The 22,126-nt window shown below is 45.3% G+C and overlaps 1 protein-coding gene across 1 annotated transcript in view; it reads left to right on the top strand.

Annotated features, from left to right (window-relative positions):
• The window catches only part of CYFIP1 (cytoplasmic FMR1 interacting protein 1), a 139,247-nt gene that overhangs the window by 86,696 nt on the left and 30,425 nt on the right, over positions 1–22,126 (top strand). Inside the window, 9 exon segments of the mRNA XM_053582044.1 lie at positions 12,431–12,597; positions 14,226–14,373; positions 15,076–15,331; positions 15,334–15,615; positions 16,537–16,693; positions 17,955–18,051; positions 18,543–18,619; positions 18,722–18,830; positions 21,465–21,584. Coding sequence (XP_053438019.1) covers positions 12,431–12,597; positions 14,226–14,373; positions 15,076–15,331; positions 15,334–15,615; positions 16,537–16,693; positions 17,955–18,051; positions 18,543–18,619; positions 18,722–18,830; positions 21,465–21,584 — 1,413 coding nt within the window.

Raw genomic sequence — 22,126 nt, 5'->3', positions numbered from 1 at the left:
CTTTCAGTGTATTCACAGAGTTATATAACCACATGAAATACAGAAAATTTTTGTTATCTCATAAAAGAAACCCTAGCCAGGTGTAGGGGCTCACACATGTAATCCCAGCACTCTGGGAGGCTAAGGCAGGCGGATCACTTGAGGCCAGGAGTTTGAAACCAGCCTGAGGAGCATAACAAGACTCTGTCTCTACAAAAATAGCAATGATAATAATAATAATAATAATAATAATAATAATAATAATAATAATACTAAGTAACCAGGTATGGTGGCATGTGCCTGTAGTCCCAGTGACTCAGGAGGCTGAAGCAGGAGTATCACGACCCCAGGAGTTCGAGGTTGTAGTGATCTGTGATTGCAAGACTGTACTCCAGCCTGGGAAGCAGAATGAGACCTTGTCTCCTAAAAAGAAAAAAGGGCTGAGCGCAGTGGCTGATGCCTGTAATACTAACACTCTGGGAGGCCGAGGCTGGATTGCTTGAGCTCTCAGAAGTTCAAGACCAGCCTGAGCAAGAGTGAACACCTATCTCTAAGAAATTAGCCTAGAGAGGCTGAGGCAAGAGGATCACTTGAACCCAAGAGTGTGAGGTTGCTATGAACTATGATGCCACAGCACTTTACCCAGGGCAATAAAGTGACTTTGTCTCAAAAATATAGATTAAATGTGAAGGAAATGGATCAATATTTGGAATCACACCCTCTCCCTAGACTTAGCCAGGAGGAAATAGAGCTCCTGAACAGACCAATTTCAAGTACTGAGATTAAAGACATAATAAAGAATCCTCCAACCAAAAAATGCGCTGGTCCAGATGACTTCACACCAGAATTCTATCAAACCTTCAAGGAAGAGTTTATTCCTGTATTGTAGAAATTATTCCAAAAAATCGAGGAAGAAGGAATCTTCCCCAACACATTCTATGAAACACATTCTATCACCCTGATACCAAAAACAGAAAAAGACCCAACCAAAAAGGAGAATTTCAGACCAATCTCACTCATGAATATAGATGCAAAAATTCTCAACAAAATCCTAGCCATTAGATTACAGCTTATCATCAAAAAAGTCATACATCATGATCAAGTAGGTTTCATCCCAGGGATGCAAGGCTGGTTTAACATACGCAAGTCCATAAACGTTATCCACCATATCAACAGAGGCAAAAATAAAGACCATATGATCCTCTCAATAGATGCAGAAAAAGCATTTGATAAAATCCAGCATCCTTTTCTGATTAGAACACTGAAGAGTATAGGCATAGGTGGCACATTTCTAAAACTAATTGAAGCTATCTATGACAAACCCACAGCTAATATTTTACTAAATGGAGTAAAACTGAAAGCTTTTCCTCTTGGAACTGGAACGAAACAAGGTTGTCCTCTGTCACCTTCACTATTCAACATAGTGCTAGAAGTTCTAGCCAATAGAATTAGGCAAGACAAGGAAATAAAGGGAATCCAAATGGGAGCAGAGGAGGTCAAACTCTCCTTCTTTGCTGATGACATGATCTTATACTTAGAGAATCCCAAAGACTCAACCACAAGACTCCTAGAAGTCATCAAAAAATACAATAATGTTTCAGGATATAAAATCAATGTCCACAAGTCAGTAGCCTTTGTATACGCCAATAATGTCACGATAAGAAGCTAATTAAGGACACAACTCCCTTCACCATAGTTTCAAAGAAAATGGAATACCTAGGAATATACCTAATGAAGGGGGTGAAGGACCTCTATAAAGAAAATTATGAAATCCTCAGGAAATAGCAGAGGATTTTAACAAATTGGAAGAACACACCATGCTCATGGATGGGAAGAATCAACATTGTTAAAATGTCTATACTTCCCAAAGCAATCTACCTATTCAATGCCATTCTTATCAAAATACCAACACCATACTTTCAACATTTGGAAAAAATGATTCTGCGTTTTGTATGGAACCAGAAAAACCCCCGTATAGCTAAGGCAGTTCTTAGTAATAAAAATAAAGCTGGGGGCATCAGCATACCAGATTTTAGTTTGTACTACAAAGCCATAGTGGTCAAGACAGCATGGTACTGGCACAAAAATAGAGACATAGACACTTGGAATTGAATAGAAAACCAAGAAATGAAACTAACATCTTATAACCACCTAATCTTTGATAAACCAAACAAGAACATACCTTGGGGGAAAGACTCCCTATTCAATAAATGGTGTTGGGAGAACTGGATATCCACATGTAAAAGACTGAAACTGGACCCACACCTTTCCCTACTCACAAAAATTGATTCAAGATGGATAAAGGACTTAAATTTAAGGCATGAAACAATAAAAATCCTCAAAGAAAGCATAGGGAAAACACTGGAAAATATTGGCCTGGGGAAAGAATTCATGAAGAAGACTGCCATGGCAATTGCAACAACAAAAATAAATGGGACTTCATTAAACTGAAAAGTTTCTGTACAGCTAAGGAGACAACAACCAAAGCAAAGAGACAACCTACCCAATGGGAAAGGATATTTGCATATTTTCAATCAGACAACAGCTTGATAACTAGGATCTATAGAGAACTCAATCCACATGAAAAAAGCCAACAATCCCATATATCAATGGGCAAGAGACATGAATAGAACCTTCTCTAAAGAAGATAGACGAATGGCTAATAAACGTGAAAAAATGTTCATCATCCCTATATATTACAGAAATGCAAATCAAAACCATCCTGAGATACCATCTAACCCCAGTGAGAATGGCCCATATCACAAAATCTCAAAACTGCAGATGCTGGCGTGGATGTGGAGAGAAGGGAACACTTTTACACTGCTGGTGGGACTGCAAGCTAGTACAACCTTTCTGGAAGGAAGTATGGAGAAACCTCAAAGCACTCAAGCTAGACCTCCCATTTGATCCTGCAATCCCATTACTGGGCATTTACCCAGAAGGAAAAAATTCCTTTTATCATAAGGACACTTGTACTAGACTGTTTATTGCAGCTCAATTTACAATCGCCAAAATGTGGAAACAGCCTAAATGCCCACCAACCCAGGAATGGATTAACAAGCTGTGGAATATGTACACTATGGAATACTATTCCGCCATTAATAATAATGGAGACTTTACAGCCTTTGTATTAACCTGAATGGAAGTGGAAGACATCATTTTTAGTAAAGCATCACAAGAATGGAGAAGCATGAATCCTATGTACTCAATTTTGATATGAGGACAATTAATGACAATTAAGTTCATGTGGTGGGGAAGGAAAAGCAGAGAGAGGGAGGGAGGGATGGGGTGGGGCCTTGGTGTGTGCCACACTTTCTGGGGGCAAGACATGATTGTAAGAGGGACTTTACCTAACAAATGCAATGAGCGTAAACTGGCTTATTGTACCCTCAATGAATCCCCAACAATAAAAAAAAAAAAAAAAGAATGTACTTTAGAAAAGCAAAAAAAAATATATATATATATTAAAAAAAGGAAAAGGGAAATGCATTTGCAGTTACCCACATTCTTCCCGTCCTCCAACCCTAGGCGACCTCCAATCTACAGTTGACCCTGAATCTGTGCATTTGCCTGTTTCGGGCACTTCATGTACATGGATCATACGGCAGGCAGCCCTTTGTGGCTGTTCCCTTTCACTTATAATGATAATAATTTTCAGGGTCCACACAGGCATCGGTGTTGTGTTCTGTTTATTTCTGAGTAATATTCCATTGCATGGATATGTCACATTTCTTTCTTTTCTTTTTTTTTTTGTTTCGAGACAGAGTCTCACTTAGTCACCCTTGGTAGAGTGCAGTGGCATCACATCTCACAGCAACCTCCAGCTCTTGGGCTTAGGCGATTTTCTTGCCTCAGCCTCCCAGGTAGCCCGCCACAATGCCCAGCTATTTTTTTGTTGCAGTGTGGCTGGGGCCGGCGCCCTACTCACTGAGCCACAGGCACCACCCGATACGTCACATTTCATGTGTCCATCTGTCAGTTGATGGACATTTGGACTATTTCCACCTTTTTTGGGCTTTTTTGAGAAAGAGTGTCATTTTGTCACCCTTGGTAGAATTCCATGGTGTCACAGCTCACCGCAACCTCAAACTCCTGGGCTCAAGCAATTCTCTTGCCTCAACCTCCCAAGTATCTGGGGATACAGGCACCTGCCACAGTGCCTGGCTATTTTTAGAGACAAGGTCTGGCTCTGGCTCTGGCTAGTCTTTTTTTTTTTTTAATTAAACTTTTTTTTTTTTATTGTTGGGGATTCATTGAGGGTACAATAAGCCAGGTTACACTGATTGCAATTGCTAGGTAAAGTCCCTCTTGCAATCATGTCTTGCCCCCATAAAGTGTGACACACACCAAGGCCCGGCTCTGGCTAGTCTTGAACTTCTGAGCTCAGGCAGTCCACCCACCTTGGCCTCCCAGAATGCTAGGATTACAGGCATGAGCCACTGCCTCCAGCTTATTTTCACCTTTTCAATATTGTGAATAATGTTGCTATGAATGTTTGCATTCAGGTTTTTGTGTGGATGAGTATTTTCATTTGTTTTGACTGTATAGCTAGAAGTGGATCTGCTATTTCATTTGGTGACATTATGTTTAAGTGAACTAGGTGACAGTTTTCCAGAATGGCAGTATCTTTACATTCTTCCCAGTAGTAAATGAGAGTTCCAGTGCCCACATCCTCATGACTTGTGCTAGCTTGTCTTTCTGATTCTGGCCATTCTGATGAATGTGGAGTGGTGTCTCATTGTGGTTTGATCTGCATTTTACTATGTGTTTTTTGGCCAAGAGTATGTATTCTTTGGAGAAATGTCTGTTCAGATCTTGTGCCTATTTTTAAATTAGGTTGTCTTTTTATTATTGAGTTTGTGTGTTCTAAATACCAGTTCCTTATCAGACATGTGATTGTCAGTATCTTCTCCCATTCTGGGTTGTCTTGTTTCTTTTTTTTGTGCTCAGAATCTATTTATATTTTAGGTCAATTAATGCAAATTAAGTTTATCTTCTACCACTTCATAGTTTCGTACTAATATAACAAAAAAAAATGACTTTACATTATTGACCTACCAGAAGTACTCTCATTAATATATATATGTTATCATAGTTGGTTGTTGTTTGAGAGAAATTTATGAGGGAAAGATGAAAAAAGTAGAAATGGCTACAAAACTAAAGAAATGAGAAGAGAAACAGAGAAGACACAAAGGAAAAAGGCAGAAAAACCTTAACAAAGATAGAAACCTCAATATTGAAGAAAATAGAAACGGAAAATAAAACCCAACAAAACAAAATGGAAAAAAATTAATACAATATATATTGCCTGGACACCAGCTGGTGCTTCAGGGTTAGGAGACTCAAAGCATACCCTCTGATTCTGCTGTGGGGGCAGAAAGCCACTGTCTAGTTGCCATGGAGACCAGCCCCAGCTTCCTGATGTATTTTACCTCCATTGAGGTTTGGTTGCTTTGCCAGCATTCAACCTCCGCGGGGTTGGGAGCCTGAAGCTCCTGCCAGACCTCTTGGGAGACAGACCTTGACCTTTCAAACAGTGCCCCTTGGCCATAAGGGGTCTGCATTTGGGTGCCCATTTGCCCAACTCTCCCATGGTGGCTGACTGAGATTCATAGGCACACCAGAGCCAGGTACAACAGACCCTGAGGTCTGTTTGCATGCGGCAGCCAGTTTGTAGCCAAGCCATCCCTGACTTCAAACCCACACAGAGGTTGAAACCTGGCTGCCAGGTGCCGTTCAAGTTCACTTGCTGGCTCAATCCTTCCCAAGGCTGTTCCGGCAAGCTCCCAAGTGCAGAAAAAGCAGAACAGACCTTCCCCGTCTCCAGCCCTCCACCAGAGTGCCAGCCGGTCTCTGCATGCACCCAGATACCCACCTGTGCCTGTCTTCCACTTCTTCTGACCACCTCAGCTCCTGGAGTCCCCTGCTGTCTCATTGTGCTCCTGGAATGATGTTTCTGGGCATGCATATCCAGTGAGAGGCGGCTGGAATCTGCTCCCGCAATCTTACCAGGAGCAGCTGGTGAAGACAAGTCTCTAGTCTGCCGTCTTGGCCCTTCCTCGTTTTTTTTTTTTATCTTTAGAACTGGAACAGAATATCAATGACATTTTGAAGTGTGGTAGACTTGATGTTGACTTCTGCTTTCATCCCCATTGGTTTCAAAAACTTGAAAATCCCCAGCCATTAGGTTCAGGAGCAGATAACTTTGCTTTTGGGAAGGAACCTTTACTTTTCCTATGGGGTCTTTTGAAACACAAAAGCTTTTGGGCAGTGCCTTTGGCTGAATGGGTAGGGTGCCAGTCCCTGTGGGGCCGAGGGTGGTGGATTCAAATCCAGCCCCAGCCAACCTGCAACAAAAAAATAGCCAGGCATTGTGGCAGGCGCCTATAGTCCCAGCTACTTGGGAGGCTGAGGCAAGAGCCAGATATTCCCTAAGCCCAGGAGTTGGAGGTTGCTGTGAGTTGTGACGCCATGGCACTCTACCCAGGGCGATAAAGTGAGACTCTGTCTCTACCAAAAAAAAAAAACAAAGAAAAGAAACACAAAAGCTTTTAATTTTGATGATGTCCGATGTACATGCTTATGCATTTTATATCATGTGTAAGAAACCATTGCCTACCCTAGTGATGAGGATTTATTCCTCTTCTAAGAGTTTTATTGTTTCAACTCTTAATTTAAATGTATGATTCATTTACATAGTGTGAGGAAATGATATCTTAAGTGTCCTGAAGACCTCTCTCAAGCTCCATGATGTGATATAATGGTTGGATTCATTAGTTGTTACAGTCAAGGTTATGCTTTATTACAGTGAAAAGTCAGCACAGGCAGGAAGTGCATTGGTGGTGTTCAGGAAGAGCAAGGTGCAAACTTCTAGATGTCTCCTGTTCGTGGAGTTGCATGGGGAGTACTTCTTTCTCTTAGCATTGATGTGTGACAACACCTGCAACATGTTCCTGACAGGGGCAGCTCACCTGATCCTTGGTGTCCAGAATTTTTATTTTATTTTATTTTATTTTTTGAGATAGAGTCACTTTGTTGCCCTCAGTAGAGTACTGTGACATCACAGCTCACAGCAACCTCAAACACTTGGGCTTAAGTGATTCTCTTGCCTCAGCCTCCCAAGTAGGTGGGACTACAGGCACCTGCCACAGTGCCTGGCTATTTTTTTGTGTGTTGTTGTTGCAGTTGTCATTGTTGTTTAGCAGGCCTGGGCCAGGTTCATACCTGCCAGCCCCAGTGTGTGTGGCCAAAACCCTAACCACTGAGCTATGGGCACTGAGCCCATTTCTGAGTTCTTAATTTCCTTCCATTGATCTGTATGTCTGTCCTGTGGTAGTAAATTCTCATAATCTCCTAATATCTGTAAACTATCAGAATGTCTTATTTTTTAATTTTTTTTTTATTGTTTCAGGTTAATTTGAGGGTACAAAGAATAAGATTACAATGTTTGCATTTTTAAGGTACAGTCCTTCCTATAATTGTGTCCTGCCCCCAAGAGGTATGCCTACTTCTTAACAATGTACTGTGAAGTGAGAGCATACCCTTCTATCTCCCTGCTCCCCTCCTGCTTAGTTTTCATTCTGAATCCAGGTAATCATGCCTTGCCTTTATTTTTCTTGATAATCTTTCTGGGCATTGTTGATTTTATTATTTATTCATTTATTAAATGGCTTTGTCTATGTTGAGCATCCTTGATCATATGGTTGTTTCTGGTTTGATTAAGTTTTGCTTTTATTTATTTATTTATTTTAGAGACAGAGTCTCACTTTATTGTCCTGGGTAGAGTGCCTTGGCGTCACACAGCTCACAGCAACCTCCAACTCCTGGACTTAGGTGATTCTCTTGCCTCAGCCTCCCAAGTAGCTGGGACTACAGGCGCCTGCCACAACACCTGGCTATTTTTTTGTTGTGGTTTGGCTGGGGCCGGGTTTGAATCTGCCACCTTCAGTATATGGGGCCAGCACCCTACTCACTGAGCCACACGTGCCGCCCCAGTTTTGCTTTTACATATTTCCTTCCTTCTTGAAAGAGTGGGGACTCAGGAGAAGCTCATGACTCGGGCTGGAAAAGGAATTCTTTTTTTTTTTTTTTTTTTTTGTTTGTTTTCTTTTTTTTTTATTGTTGGGGATTCATTGAGGGTACAATAAGCCAGTTACACTGATTGCAATTGTTAGGTAAAGTCCCTCTTGCAATCATGTCTTGCCCCCATAAAGTGTGACACACACCAAGGCCCCACCCCACTCCCTCCCTCTCTCTTTCTGCTTCCCCCCCTGGAAAAGGAATTCTTATGCCAGGAATAAGGTAGTTTTAGAGAAAGAGAATTTGTTTTACTTTCTCGAGGAAGGAAGAAAAGAAAGGAAAGAAAGAAGAAAGAAAAGGAAGGATAGGAGGGAGGAAGAGAAAGACAGAGAAGCGGGGAGGCGCTACCTTTCATTTCTGTTTTTAGGAGGTTTATTTTGCTGTTCTTATAAATTTGTGATTAATGGTCATCTCAGCCCTCTGGCTTTCTGATGTGAATTTGAATATGTAGTACTCTTCATTTTCATTCAGATAGTCTTTTCGCACTTGCTTTTTGGAACAGTTTAGTGCATCTCTTCCAGGTTTTTGCCTTTTCTTAGTTTAAAAATTTTTATTTTATTTTATTTATTTATTTATTTTTTAGAGACAGAGTCTCACCTTGTCACCCTCGGTAGAGTGCTGTGGCATCACAGCTCACAGCAACCTCTAACTCCTGGGCTTAGGCAATTCTCTTGCCTCAGCTCCTGAGTAGCTGGGACTACAGGCGCCCACCACAATGCCCAGCTATTTTTTTGTTGCAGTTTGGGCTGGGTTCAAACCTACCATCCTCTGTATATGAGGCTGGCGCCCTACTCACTGAGCCACAGGCTCCACCCTTTATTTTCCTTTTTTATCCTAGCTGCATGTAGACCATGAGTCTAAATGTCAGAAAGCCAGATGGGTTGGCTCACTCCTATGTCCCAGCATTCTTGGGGACTGAGGCTAGAGGCTCCCTCAAGCCCAGGAGTGTGAGGCTACTGTGAGCTGTGGTGACACCCCTGCATTCCCGCCTGGGTGCCAGCGCGCTGCCAGACACAAACCAGATCTGTTCTTCCTAGTGCCAGGGTAACCATAGCCAAGAACATGCAGGTTTGAATCATGCAGGAAGGTGATAGAGGCACCCCTTGTGTTCCTACTAATTAATTTTCAGATCAACAGATTATATAAGAATTTCCTGGGGAGATGCTGCCTTAGCTTTTAATCTGTCAAAAATTTTGAAATAAAAAACCTAAAATTGTTAGGACTGAAAACCATTTTAAGATGTTGGAGAATAGGCTTGGCACCTGTGGCTCAAGCGGGTAGGGCGCCAGCCACATACACCTGAGCTCGTGGGTTCAAATCCAGCCTGGGCCCGCCAAACAACAATGACGGCTGCAACCAAAAAATAGCCAGGCATTGTGGCGGGTGCCTGTAGTCCCAGCTACTTGGGAGGCTGAGGCAGGAGAATTGCTTGAGCCCAGGAGTTGGAGGTTGCTGTGAGCTGTGATGCTATGGCACTCTACCCAGGGTGACAGGTTGGGGCTCTGTCTCAAACAAAGAAGATGTTGGAGGACAGTTTTTTTTTTTTTTTTTTAGTCAGAGTCTCACTTGTCACCCTTAGTAGAGTGCTGTAACATCACAGCTCACAGCAACTTCAAACTCTTGGGCTCAAGCGATTCACTTGCCTCAGCTTCCCTTGTAGCTAGGACTACAGGTGCCTGCCACAATGCCCGGCTGCAGAGAACAATTTTAAAGATTTTTCTATGCCTATTAATCATAAGTACAAAGTTCTTTTTAGAAAATATGTCAGCTGGTGTGGTAGCATGTGCCTGTCCTCCTGGCAACCTGGGAGGCTGAGACTAGAGGATCACTTGAGCCCTGAAGTTTGAGGCTGCTGTGAGCCGCAATAATGCTGCTGCTCTCAAGCCTGGACAACAGAGTGAGATCTTGTCTCCAAAAAAAAAAAAAAAAGAACAAGACCTCGTCCTGCGCTGCTCCCAACGCCGCTTGTAGGCCCGGCTCCACTGTTTCCCTCCCCGCGTGCTGCCCAGCTGCCACCATGGCAAACGTGGCTGACATGAAGCTGTACAACGTCCTGGGCGTCCCGCCCGGCGCCAGCAAGAACGAGCTGAAGAAGGCATACAGAAAGTTAGCCAAGGAATACCATCCTGATAAGAACCCAAATGCTGGAGACATATTTAAAGAGATAAGTTTTGCATATAAAGTACTATCAAATCCTGAGAAGCGGGAGTTACATGACAGATATGGAGAACAAAGTCTCCGGGAAGGTAGTGGTGGAGGTGGTGGCATGGATGATATATTCTCTCACATTTTTGGTGGGGGATTGTTTGGCTTCATGGGCAATCAGAATAGAAGTCGAAATAGCAGGAGAAGAGGAGAAGACATGATGCATCCACTCAAAGTATCTTTAGAAGATCTGTACAATGGCAAGACAACCAAACTACAGCTCAGCAAGAATGTGCTCTGCAGTGCGTGCAGTGGGCAAGGTGGAAAGTCTGGAGCTGTTCAGAAGTGCAATGCTTGTCGAGGTTGAGGTGTCCGCATCATGATCAGACAGCTGGCTCCAGGAATGGTACAGCAGATGCAGTCTGTGTGCTCTGATTGTAATGGAGAAGGAGAGGTAATTAATGAAAAGGACCACTGTAAAAAAATGTGAAGGGAAGAAGGTGATTAAAGAAGTCAAGATTCTTGAAGTTCATGTAGACAAAGGCATGAAGCATGGGCAGAGAATTACATTCACTGGGGAAGCAGACCAGGCCCCAGGAGTGGAACCAGGAGGCATTGTTCTTTTGCTACAAGAGAAGGAACATGAGATGTTTCAGAGAGATGAGAATGACTTGCACATGACATACAAAATAGGACTTGTTGAAGCTCTCTGTGGATTTCAGTTCACTTTTAAGCATCTTGATGGATGTCAGATTGTGGTTAAATACCCCCCTGCCAAAGTAATTGAACTAGGATGTGTTCGTGTAGTTCAAGGTGAGGGAATGCCGCAATATCGTAATCCCTTTGAGAAAGGTGATCTTTACATAAAGTTTGATGTGCAGTTTCCTGAAAACAACTGGATCAACCCAGATAAGCTTTCTGAACTAGAAGATCTTCTGCCATCTAGACCAGAAGTTCCTAATGTAATTGGAGAAATAGAGGACGTAGAGCTTCAAAATTTTGATAGCACTCGAGGCTCAGGAGGTGGCCAGAGGCGTGAAGCCTATAACGATAGTTCTGATGAAGAGAGCAGCAGCCATCACGGACCTGGAGTGCAGGGTGCCCATCAGTAGACTCTGCAGACAGACTGCACAGGCGGGTCCTTCCACAGCTGCCTGACTTGTTCCCAGCAATCCAGCTAGAGTGTCTGATCAATCCAGATGAACTGAGGTCTATATGTAACTTTTAAAATTGGTATAGTATCTACAGAGTGTATAATTTAAACTAACCACAAAGCTTTACATCTTCATTTCAACTGTCCCATAGCAGAATAAAGCACTTGAAAGGAAACAAGACTCCCTTTCACACATGGGTTATAAGTTTCAGTCCTGATATCTGTGCTTGATTTTTATCAGTTTTGTGTAGATTTTATGCTTCTTATTTTAAATTCAAATCCCACATTGTAAAGTTTGTACAATTTGTCCTGAAGCTTTGTGTCTGGCTGCACCTGCATAAGCTGCTACAAATAGAATAGTTTCATGGCCAAAAAAAAAAAGAACAAAAATGCCACAGTAAAAACTTCGTATTTTCCTTCTGCTGTTAAATGTGTTGCTGCTGTGTCCTTGACATCATGTATCAGTGTACCAGGCAGATTTGTGATAAATTCGTCTTGCTGTTTCACTTGCTGTCTTAAGAGAGTCTTGAGCTTCTCACAGCTGTAGGAAAGTTGGCTGCAGAAATGATTAGAAACTGAAAAAGCAATAAGAAAACTTGTGCTATAGTAACCGTCATGTCTGGTTAATGTGCTTCAGAAAGTGATAAAGCACAATTACATTACCAGAATTACTGACTGGAAGCAGGAAAGTAATGAGCCACTGGTACCACTTTTCTGTCACATGAATGACTCTGGAAGCTCTTTGTCCTGTAATTGTGTTCAAATGAAATCTTCTCATTTTTTTTCCTATACATATTAGTTGAGTGTGCCATTATTGTATAGCAAGTGTGATTGGGCTACAGAGTCTTGTAACTTGTTTTCTTTTCTAGTTAATATTGTATTTTCTGAATCTGTTTTTCTTCATTTCTGTGTGGATGTAGAAGTGTTTAGAGTCAGATGTGCCCCTGCCCTCCAGGTGCACAGAGCCTCCTCTGGGGAAGAAGGCCAGGGGTGGAGGACGGGGGCAGCTACAAGAGGGGTGGTGTGTCTCTCCTTCTACTCCTGAAAGGGTCCCCCTTGCCTTGTTCCCTGCAGGTGGTAGCCATGATCAAGGGCCTGCAGGTATTGATGGGCAGGATGGAGAGCGTGTTCAACCACGCCATCCGGCACACTGTCTACGCCGCGCTGCAGGACTTTGCACAGGTGACCCTCAGGGAGCCACTGCGGCAGGCCATTAAGAAGAAGAAGAACGTCATCCAGAGGTCAGCCTTCTGTGTGAGCCCCCTGCCTGCCACGTCTTAAAGGCCTGGGATGAACCTGGGTTCCATTGACAGGAGCGTCACAGTTTTTTACACAGGTCCATTTCATTCATCTTCATCTCCAGCTCTGCTTTGGTGAATTTCCTTACATTGTTAATGCAGTGAGTCCAGGTATTGACCAGACAGAGGGACTAAGGAGCCTAGAGACAGTGAATCAAAACCTGCCTCTTGGGTGTGATCACCAGCCCCTTAGGTACACATAGCCCTGCACATCATCACCTCTCAAAGTGTGTCCTCTTTATGTTTTTGCTTTCATCCCTTCTGCCTTGTCCTACAAATCTGTCAAAATTGGTGTAGATACTACAGAAATCGAGTAACACTCTTAAACTATTGTTGATCCTTTAGATCAAGTTGCTTTTCGAGGGCATCTGTGTAAATTAGCTTACAGGCATTCACAGATATATGGCCTTTATCTTCCTGGTTTTAGTTGACATGTTCATCACCCAGCATGCTATGATTTTTGAGCATCAGTAGCTTTCTTTTTTTGAGACAGTCTCACTCTGTCACCCTGGGTAGAGTGCTGTGGCATCATAGCTCACAGCACCCTCAAACTCTTGGGCTCAAGTGATCCTCCTGCCTCACCCTCCTGAGTAGCTGAGACTACAGGTGCCCACCACAATGGCTGGGTAGTTTGTCTATTTTCAGTAGAGATGGGGTCTTGTTCTTGCTCAGGCTGGTCTCAAATTCCTGAGTTCAAGTAATACACTATCCTCACTGCCGAGAGTGCCAGGATTACAGGTGTGAGCCACCATGCCCAGCCTATCAACAGCATTTTATACTGTGATGCTTTCCAGTTTGATTTTTGTCACCACAAGGGCTTACATGGGGTTTCATTCTCAAGTCATGAGGGCTTCTGTGCCATGTTCATTCTTGAGTCTTGCTCCCTACCACTTCATGCACACCCTCACACACGCTGCAGTGTTCATGCAGGCGACCCAGGGGCATGCCTGGCTTTGGAGGGGTTGTCTCTGCAGATGGGGTTCATTTGAGGGATACCAGGTTTGACAAGGAACAGACCCCCGCCACAGAGCCCTTAGAATGTGTAGTGTCATCTCAGTTACTTGGATTTTAGCCAGAACGGTCCCTGGAGGTGATCAGGCTGGGCTGGTCCTGCTGTGGTCTGCATGTGGCTCTTGTGGGCTCTGTATGGTGCAGGCTCTGTATGTGGTGATAGGATCACGTTGTGAGTGAGCTGAGATACACACCCCGTCTCCTTGGCCACGTGGGCTACTTCCTGCTCCTGTTGGGTGGCAAATGCCTAGCCCCTGGCAAGTGAGGCATTCTGCTCTGCTCTGAGTGGGGGTGGAGGTCACCTTAATGTTCTGAGCATTCAGAAAATAAAACATCACTTCAGGCTAATTGGTGCAAAATGTAGCTCGGTCACATCTTCTGAGACTCAGTGACATTCTTAAGAAAACAATGCTGTTGTCTTGTTGCTCCCCTGCCCCAGAGGCTCTTGTATGTGTGAGGTGGCCATTCTGAGAACCTGCTAGTTAGGTGAGGACTCTGATTATAAAAGCCCCCGGGGATGTAGCTCCCTGCCTTACTGATGACTCCCTGGGGCTGTCCAGTGTCCTGCAGGCCATCAGGAAGACTGTGTGTGACTGGGAGACGGGGCATGAGCCTTTCAACGACCCAGCACTGCGGGGTGAGAAGGACCCCAAGAGCGGCTTTGACATCAAAGTGCCACGACGTGCCGTGGGACCCTCCAGCACACAGGTTCTCGTCCTCATGCCTTATCCTGGCTCCATTCCTGGGAGGGGTGATCTGGGGGGCCCTAACACCCTACAAGGCCAGGAATAAAGTGATGTCCCCTAGCTGCTGGGATCTGTGGGTTTTACACTGCTTCTTCTCCCTGCCCGAGTGAGTTAGCTGAGGCACCCTGGATTCTCTGGCATGTTCATTTGCATCCACGAGTTCTGTGTTTCCCAATGGGTGTTTAAATGTGTGCTTATAATTTTTATGTTGAGTCTGCAAGTAATCATTCCCAAAGAGAAAATGCTGGCAGATTATAAAACATTGCTTTCGTGTGTCACGGTTTTAACCTGCCACCACTGTCTCCCCCGGCACGGTCAGGCCTTTCCTGAGCACCCTGCGCTGATTCTCGCCTGATTTGATGCTTTCTACTACTTGTCCCCTCCTGAGCTGGGACCTGCACTTGCTCATCTCTCTGGAGGCTTTATGATCTCTCCTGCCAGTCGTGTAGGAAGTTGTCAGCTAATCATGTTGCTGGCTTTGCTGGAAACCCCTCGAAAGTCTGGGTGTCAGGGTCTGGCCCCTCTGTGGACAATGGTCCCAGGCCGGTGGAGGGTGCTGGACGCCTCCCTTCCTTGTCCGTGCATTTGTCCCATGTCCCTGCCCAGGCATGTGTGTCCTGTTACTAACGGCTCTCTCCGCTCTCCCCTGTCTGTCCACGTCTAGCTCTACCTGGTGCGCACCATGGCCGAGTCCTTGAGCTCTGCTGAGCTGCTCCGGCAGCTCAAGGCTCTGGGCATGGAAAGGCTCTTGCATGTGGTAAACACGTTTCTGAGGCAGTCGTACGCCTACCCGCCTCTTTTAACCTTTGGTGGTAAGACATCACTTGTTGTTCTTGTTGACGTTTGTGGCTTGGAGGTACACTGTGCTGCAAGTTGTTCCTTCCCCCAGTCAGCAGCTCCTGGGCCACTGAGATGGGTGCCCAGATCCTGCGGGGAGCCTGCACTGCCAGGCTCAGCGAGGCTTCCTGCTCCCACAGTCTCCCTGAGTTTGGCGTAACTAATGCACCGTGTATATTTTCTCCCCTACAAATGTTTCCTTGGATAATCCAGCTTTACATGGTGAGAACCATGCTAGAGTCCCTCATTGCAGACAAAAGTGGTTCCAAGAAAACCCTGAGAAGTAGCCTTGAGGGGCCCACAATACTGGACATAGAAAAGTTTCATCGAGAGTCATTCTTCTACACCCACTTGATAAATTTCAGTGGTAAGAGATACTGCTGACCAGTGCCCGGCCCAGCATGTCCTAATACCACTAACACCACCCAGACAGCTTCCACCTGCCTGACCGCCCTGCCCCATCCCTGGTGCGCCTAGATGGTGACATGTCCTGCTGTGGTGGCCTTGCTGGGGCTGGCCCTGCGACATGGACAGGGTCTTCCCCATCTACACAGGCCCAGAAACATAAGTGAATATATTGTGTTGCTTGGATTGAGACCCAGGCATTGATGAGGATCAGAACCGCCCCACATGGGAGAGGTGGCAGGTGTCCTTGAGCAGGCAAGCCTCTTCCTGGGTAGTACGGACCTGGTAGGTGTGCCTTCTGCCCCCAGGGTGTTTGCGTGTCCTCCTATACCCTCCACCTTTGCCTTTGTGCCCACCTCTGCACAGGGCAGAAGCTTCCCATCCTGGCTGCTGCAGGTGTGGGAGTGAATAGCTTTGCTGTTAACCCTATGAGAGTGAGGAGGTTTTTTTTTTGGTTGTTGTTTTGTTTTTAAATAACTGTCTCTATTTTTGCATCAGCTCAACATCCCATGTGTGGTGCTACATCCCAGACGTGGGCTTTTACCCAGAGCACAAGTACAGCCATCCTGTTTTTACTTCCCTTTTTCAAAAGAGCACCTCCCCCCAGTCCTGCCAAGAGGCTCAGAAGGCTGATGAGGCCCCATAGGCCTGACTGTTAGCTGGACACTCAGAATGCGCAGGCCCAGGTGGCTTCGCCTAAAGCCACACCCGATAGTCTTGTCCCTGATGAGGCTCTGGCAACCCCGCCTTGCTCATATCCTTACTGCATGGCCCCAGGCAGAGGCATGAGCACGCAGCATGTGGCCCTTTTTGTGTGGACTCTGCTGGATTTTTCCCTGCCTATGGAAGGTGACCTGGTGTTGTGTTGCTTTAATCTTCCAAGAAACACTGCAGCAGTGCTGTGACCTCTCCCAGCTGTGGTTCCGTGAGTTCTTCCTGGAGCTGACCATGGGCCGGAGGATCCAGTTCCCCATTGAGATGTCCATGCCCTGGATCTTAACGGATCACATTCTGGAGACTAAGGAAGCCTCGATGATGGAGTGAGGGTCCTGGGGCTCTGCATTCCTGGTGGCTGGGGGTTCTCTGTGGGGTGTGAAGGAGGGAGCTTTGGAGAGTGGGAGGAGCTCACATACTACAGTGGGTAGGCTTTTGCCTTGCCCAGGTGTGGGCAGGCCTAGGGCAGGACTGTGGCAAGTCTGGGCCTTCTCCAGGCCTTTGAGGAGAGATGAGGCAGTGCACAGGGCCCCACTGGCATGGCGTACTGTGTGGCACAGCCTCTGAGCCAGATGAAATTAGGATAGGAAATATTGATTGAACAGCTTTGTTTGGTGGGTAGGACTCTGAGCCCGGGTGAAGGGGTCAGTCTTCCAAACTATGAAGTCCATGGAAGAGAAAGCAATTGAAAGGGGAGTATCTTGTGGGGAACAGTTGGGGAGCAGCCCAGTGGTCTTTCTAAGCTTAGCCAGTGGGAGTGCCTGTGCTCTGTGCGCCAGTCCTCACAGGTCCCTTGTAGCACAAAGGCACAACCAGGATGTAGCCTTCCACTCTGTGTGCAGTGGCTGTGCTGTTGATGTGGGCAGAGCCTCTGGACAGCCCGACCTGTGGCAGGAAGGCCAATGTGAAGAGAGGGAGCCAGAGCGGCAACTCCAGGTGGGCGTCCTGGCCCCACCTGCACATGCGGCTGCCCTACTGTTCTTTCTGTTGCCTCCTGAGGCCTCTGGACACTGTTTTGTCCAGATCTGAGCTGGGGAAGATGAGCTTTAGGGTGCAGGCCCAGTGCTGGATGTGCCATGCTCAGCTGTTTAAGGCAGAAAGTTCTTTGTTAAAATAAGAAGATAACTCAGTGACTCTTGGGCTCAAGAAATTCTCTTGCCTCAGGCTCCCAAGTAGCTGGGACTATAGGCGTTGGCCACAATGCCTGGCTAGTTTTTCTGTTTTTAGTAGAGACAGGGTCTCCCTCTTGCTCAGGCTGGTCTTAAACTCCTGAGCTCAAGTGATTGGCCCACCCAGAGTGCTGAGATTACAGGCGTGAGCCACCTCACTCTGCAGCCTTGTACATGGCCTTTGAGTGAGTGTGACCTTCCCATGGGATTCTCGAGCATTTCTCCGACTTGACAGGTGTGATGGGGGCCCATTTGCAGCCACCAGGGGCTCTTGGCAGGGGCACCGTTTGGTGTTGGAAGTGAAAATAGATGTTCCTTGCCTGAGAGAGGAAAACTGAGAGTTGAATTTTTTGCGGAGTTGGAAGCTGTTGGGCACTGACTCTGGAGGGAGCTGGTGGTGACATGGCCGCCCCTGCAGGTACGTCCTCTACCCCCTGGACCTGTACAATGACAGCGCCCACTACGCTCTCACCAGGTTCAGCAAGCAGTTCCTCTATGACGAGATCGAGGCTGAGGTGAGCGCCCAGCACCTCTTCTGTCCGTTTCCTTTTCTTCTGGGTGTTGAAGAATTGCTCCTCCTTCAGAGCACAGGCAGCACAGGCTGTGAAGATGGGTCTGGGGCTTGGGCATCTGCTGACCAGCCTTACAACCAGAGCAGCCTGCCCTCCTCTAGGAGAGGGGCCCAGGAAGGGCTCCTCTGAGAGGCACTGCTGCCTTGGCAAGGGGACCCTGGAATACACAGTGGGGGGACGTTTTCGTGTCCCCTTGCGTGTTTCCTCCTTGGTGAGATGAGTTCTGGTGTAGTTCCCGATGGCTGTTTGGTGGTCACTCCCTCTTGGCCACACCATAACTTATTTAATGTGGTGTTGGTGGCGAGTAGGGTAGTTTCTAGTTTCTTTCTTCTAATAGGAGCCTCTGTTAGTGGCCTTAGCAAAAGATTGTGATTTTCAAGTTGTGTTAATTGGTTTAAGAGCTCAAACTCTAACATGCACTATCTGTTCCTCAGGTGAATCTGTGTTTTGACCAATTTGTTTATAAGCTGGCAGACCAGATATTTGCCTATTACAAGGTCATGGCAGGAAGGTGAGTATCTGTGATTTTGATAGGAAGTCTCAGATAGTTCAGTCTGATGCTTTTGTTAAAACGTACAGTATGTGCAGAATGTCCATCTCTCTTCTGTGCTAGTTTGCTTCTCGATAAACGGTTACGATCGGAGTGCAAGAATCAAGGAGCCACGATCCACCTGCCGCCTTCTAACCGCTATGAGACGCTGCTGAAGCAGAGGCACGTGCAGGTGCGTTGGTCAGCCCAGGCTGCTAGCTACAGGGCACAGTGGTTGTGCTGGGGTTCTCTCATGGCTGCCTAGGGGCTGCCCAGGTTGTAACAAGTATTGTGTCCTCGTGACATGTTAAGCTTTTAAAGACACATAGTTTCTAGTGGATAACCTCAAACACAGTGTGGACCTGAGCATTTTGCACCTGCCCTGCATGGGCTCCTGGAGTAGGTGTGGCCAGAGGGGTCGGCCCCCTCCAGGAATCCAGAAACCAGAGCAAGAAAAGGATGAAGGTGAGTAGCACTCACCAGCTGGAAGCAACAGGCTGGTTTTCTCCTATGTATCTGTAAATCCTGGGCTTAAAGACACAAAGTAGGTATGTCTCTGCAGCAGTAACTCTGGCATGGCGTGGTCCCTCCTGGCTCTCCTTCCTGTTAGAGAGGACCTTTTGCCTACCCTCTGGAGAGGCCCTGCCCGGTGTCTGTGCCCAGCAACATTGAGCTTCCCTCTGTTCACCTTGGAGAGACATAGGCCTAGTCTCAGGCGACCTGCTTTGGGAAAGTGCAGGAATCTCCTCCCAGCCACAGATGACAGTTGCATTTTGTCCAGCTCACAGCTAGGACTCCAGGGAGAAGACTGCAGCTTTTCTGAACTTGTTTGTGCAAGGGGTGTTCACACCACAGAAGTGGGAAAAGTTTCAACTGTTGGTGGATTCCTGTCCTCCAGCTGTTGCTGCTAGGGGGCAGCAAGTTAGTTTGTGCGAGGGAGAGTTGGGCTTCATGGGGGCAGGAACTTGGTCTATCTGCAGATACCCCTCCTCCAGCTGTAGACAGTGGGTGGTGGCAGTTGTTTGAATCTTTTATAGGAGGGACTCCAGAGAAATATGGCAGCCAGGCCAGGCACGGTGGCTCACATCTATAATCCTAGCACTCTGAGAGACCATGGCAGGTAGATCGCCTGAGCTCACAGGTTTAAGATCAGCCTGAGCTAGAGTGAGACTCCATCTTTAAAAATAGCCAGGCGTTGTGCTGGGCACCTGTTTTCCCAGGTACTTGGGAGGCTGAGGCAAGAGAATCACTTGAACGAAAGAGTTAGAGGTTGCTGTGAGCTGTGATGCCACATCACTCTACCGAGGGCGGCAAAAGTGACTCAAAAAAAAAGAAAAACAAGAAAAGACATACCACAGCTCCTTTAAATTGGATGGAGAATGGGCTGAAACCAGGACAGAATCAGTTCGTGCTATATGGGAGACTCCCCCAGCCTAGGACCCTTACCTAGAGGCCTCTGCAGCGCTATCTGACCCAAACTGGAACAAGCTAAGTTGGCCCTCAGAGACTTATGCTGCATCCCCAAAAGGGGGTTGCGGTTTTAGTTGCAAAAAGGTTTCTAGGCTACTGCCTAAGGGTCCCAAATTAGATTAACTCTCAGTAGCTATTAAGGGGTAACCTAATGTTTGAGATAAAAAAGTATAATTAATATAAAAAATAATCTGAAAATACACATGGGAAGGAACCAGCAGAAGAATCCTGGCAACATGAAAAATCAAAGCAGATCAACTCCCACAAGAAGTTACAAGAGAGACAGTAGAAATTACCATTGATACAGAGATTGCTGAAATGTGAGAAACAGAATTGAGAATATGGATGGCAAATTAGATGAATGAAATTGAGGAGAAGATGGAAAAGGAGATCCAAAGATTAGTTCAAAATTGTCTCAAGAAATTTAGAACATGGAGAAAAAAGAATTTCAGAAACCAAAAACAAGGCTTTTGAACTAACCCAATCATTCAAAGAGGCAGGGGGAAAAAAAGAGAACAAAACCAGAATATTCCCTGAGAGAGTTATGGGATACCTCCAAAAGATCAAACATTTGAATTACAGGGATTCCTGAAGAAGAGGATGGTCCCAAAGGCACTAAAGCTCTACTTCAAGACATCACAGAAGAGAATTTCCCAAGCATTGCACAGAAATTCAGATAGTAGCTTCAAAACCCCAGGATGACTCAATCCAAGCAAAGCATCTACTAGGCACATTATAATTAACTTTGCCAAAGTCAATATGAATGATAAAATTCTGCAAGCAGCCAGATGTAAGAGAAGTCTTACTTACAAAAGGAAAAAATCAGGATGACGGCTGACTTTTCAGCTGAAACTTTTCAAGCCAGAAGAGGGTGTACATTGGCTTTAACCTTCTTAAAGAAAACAGTTTTCAGCCCAGGATTCTGTATCCTGCTAAACTAAGTCTCATATGCAAAAGTGACATCAAATATTTTGCTGACATGCAAATGTTGAGGGAATTATACTATGCAAAATTAGACATGTCCAAGCCACACCATGTGTTAGGTGTCATTATGGAGATAGACCCACATGCTCCAGGGCCCTGGGGAAGCTCAAGGTTCTGTCCCCAGATTTAGGTATAAATTCAGTGCAAATGACACTTGTAGAATTTTAGCTCCAGGAAAGTAGGGTAAATACTTAAGTATCATTATTATACATACACATACATACACATATCATTTCACTTAAATTGTTTAAATTTCTATCATAATGTCCTACAGTTAAATTTTGTCTTTTGAAATAGAATGTTTTTGTTTTTTTCACTTGTTCGACTTTTGTGTTCACACTTCCCCTGTGTCCCTTCCTCTTCCTGCCCCCAGCTCCTGGGCAGATCCATAGACCTCAACCGTCTCATCACCCAGTGGGTCTCAGCAGCCATGTATAAGTCCCTGGAACTGGCAATTGGAAGATTTGAAAGTGAAGACCTAACATCAATAGTTGTAAGTACCAGAACTAATTTTACTTGTGTCCTTATTGGTAAAGTGAACTCATGGTTGGTCCAATTCTTGTACAGATAACAAAAGATGTTCACTAATTGAACTTGACTTATCTTGAGTCTGTTTTTTTTCTATCTCACTTTTTAGTAATTTTTTTTTTTTGCAGTTTTTGTCCGGGGCTGGGTTTGAACCCACCACCTTCCATATATGGGGCCGGCGCCCTACTCCTTTGAGCCCATAGTATTCAAAATTGTTGATAGACTTGAAAGAATAAATAATCCCAGTATCAAATAAACTGCAGCAAAAGACATCACACTACTTAATAGCAATTAATAGTAATTAGCTAGTAGGTAAACATTTTTTCAACTTTTTATCATAATAACCTCAAAAAATGTGTATTTTTGGAAATCAACCTGATGTGATAAAGTTTATGCAAAGCAATCTACAAAGTTGATGCAAATTAAGTGTATTGAGTAAATTAGGAAAAAAGCATTTTCTTAAATGGAATAGTAAAGATTGGTCCCCGCAATTAGTCCATAGATCTG

This window comes from Nycticebus coucang, chromosome 2, assembly GCF_027406575.1.
Source record: "Nycticebus coucang isolate mNycCou1 chromosome 2, mNycCou1.pri, whole genome shotgun sequence".
NCBI classification, from domain to species: domain Eukaryota; kingdom Metazoa; phylum Chordata; class Mammalia; order Primates; family Lorisidae; genus Nycticebus; species Nycticebus coucang.
The sequence above is the reverse complement of the archived record's forward strand: the minus strand, read 5'-3'. Positions and strand labels throughout refer to the sequence as shown.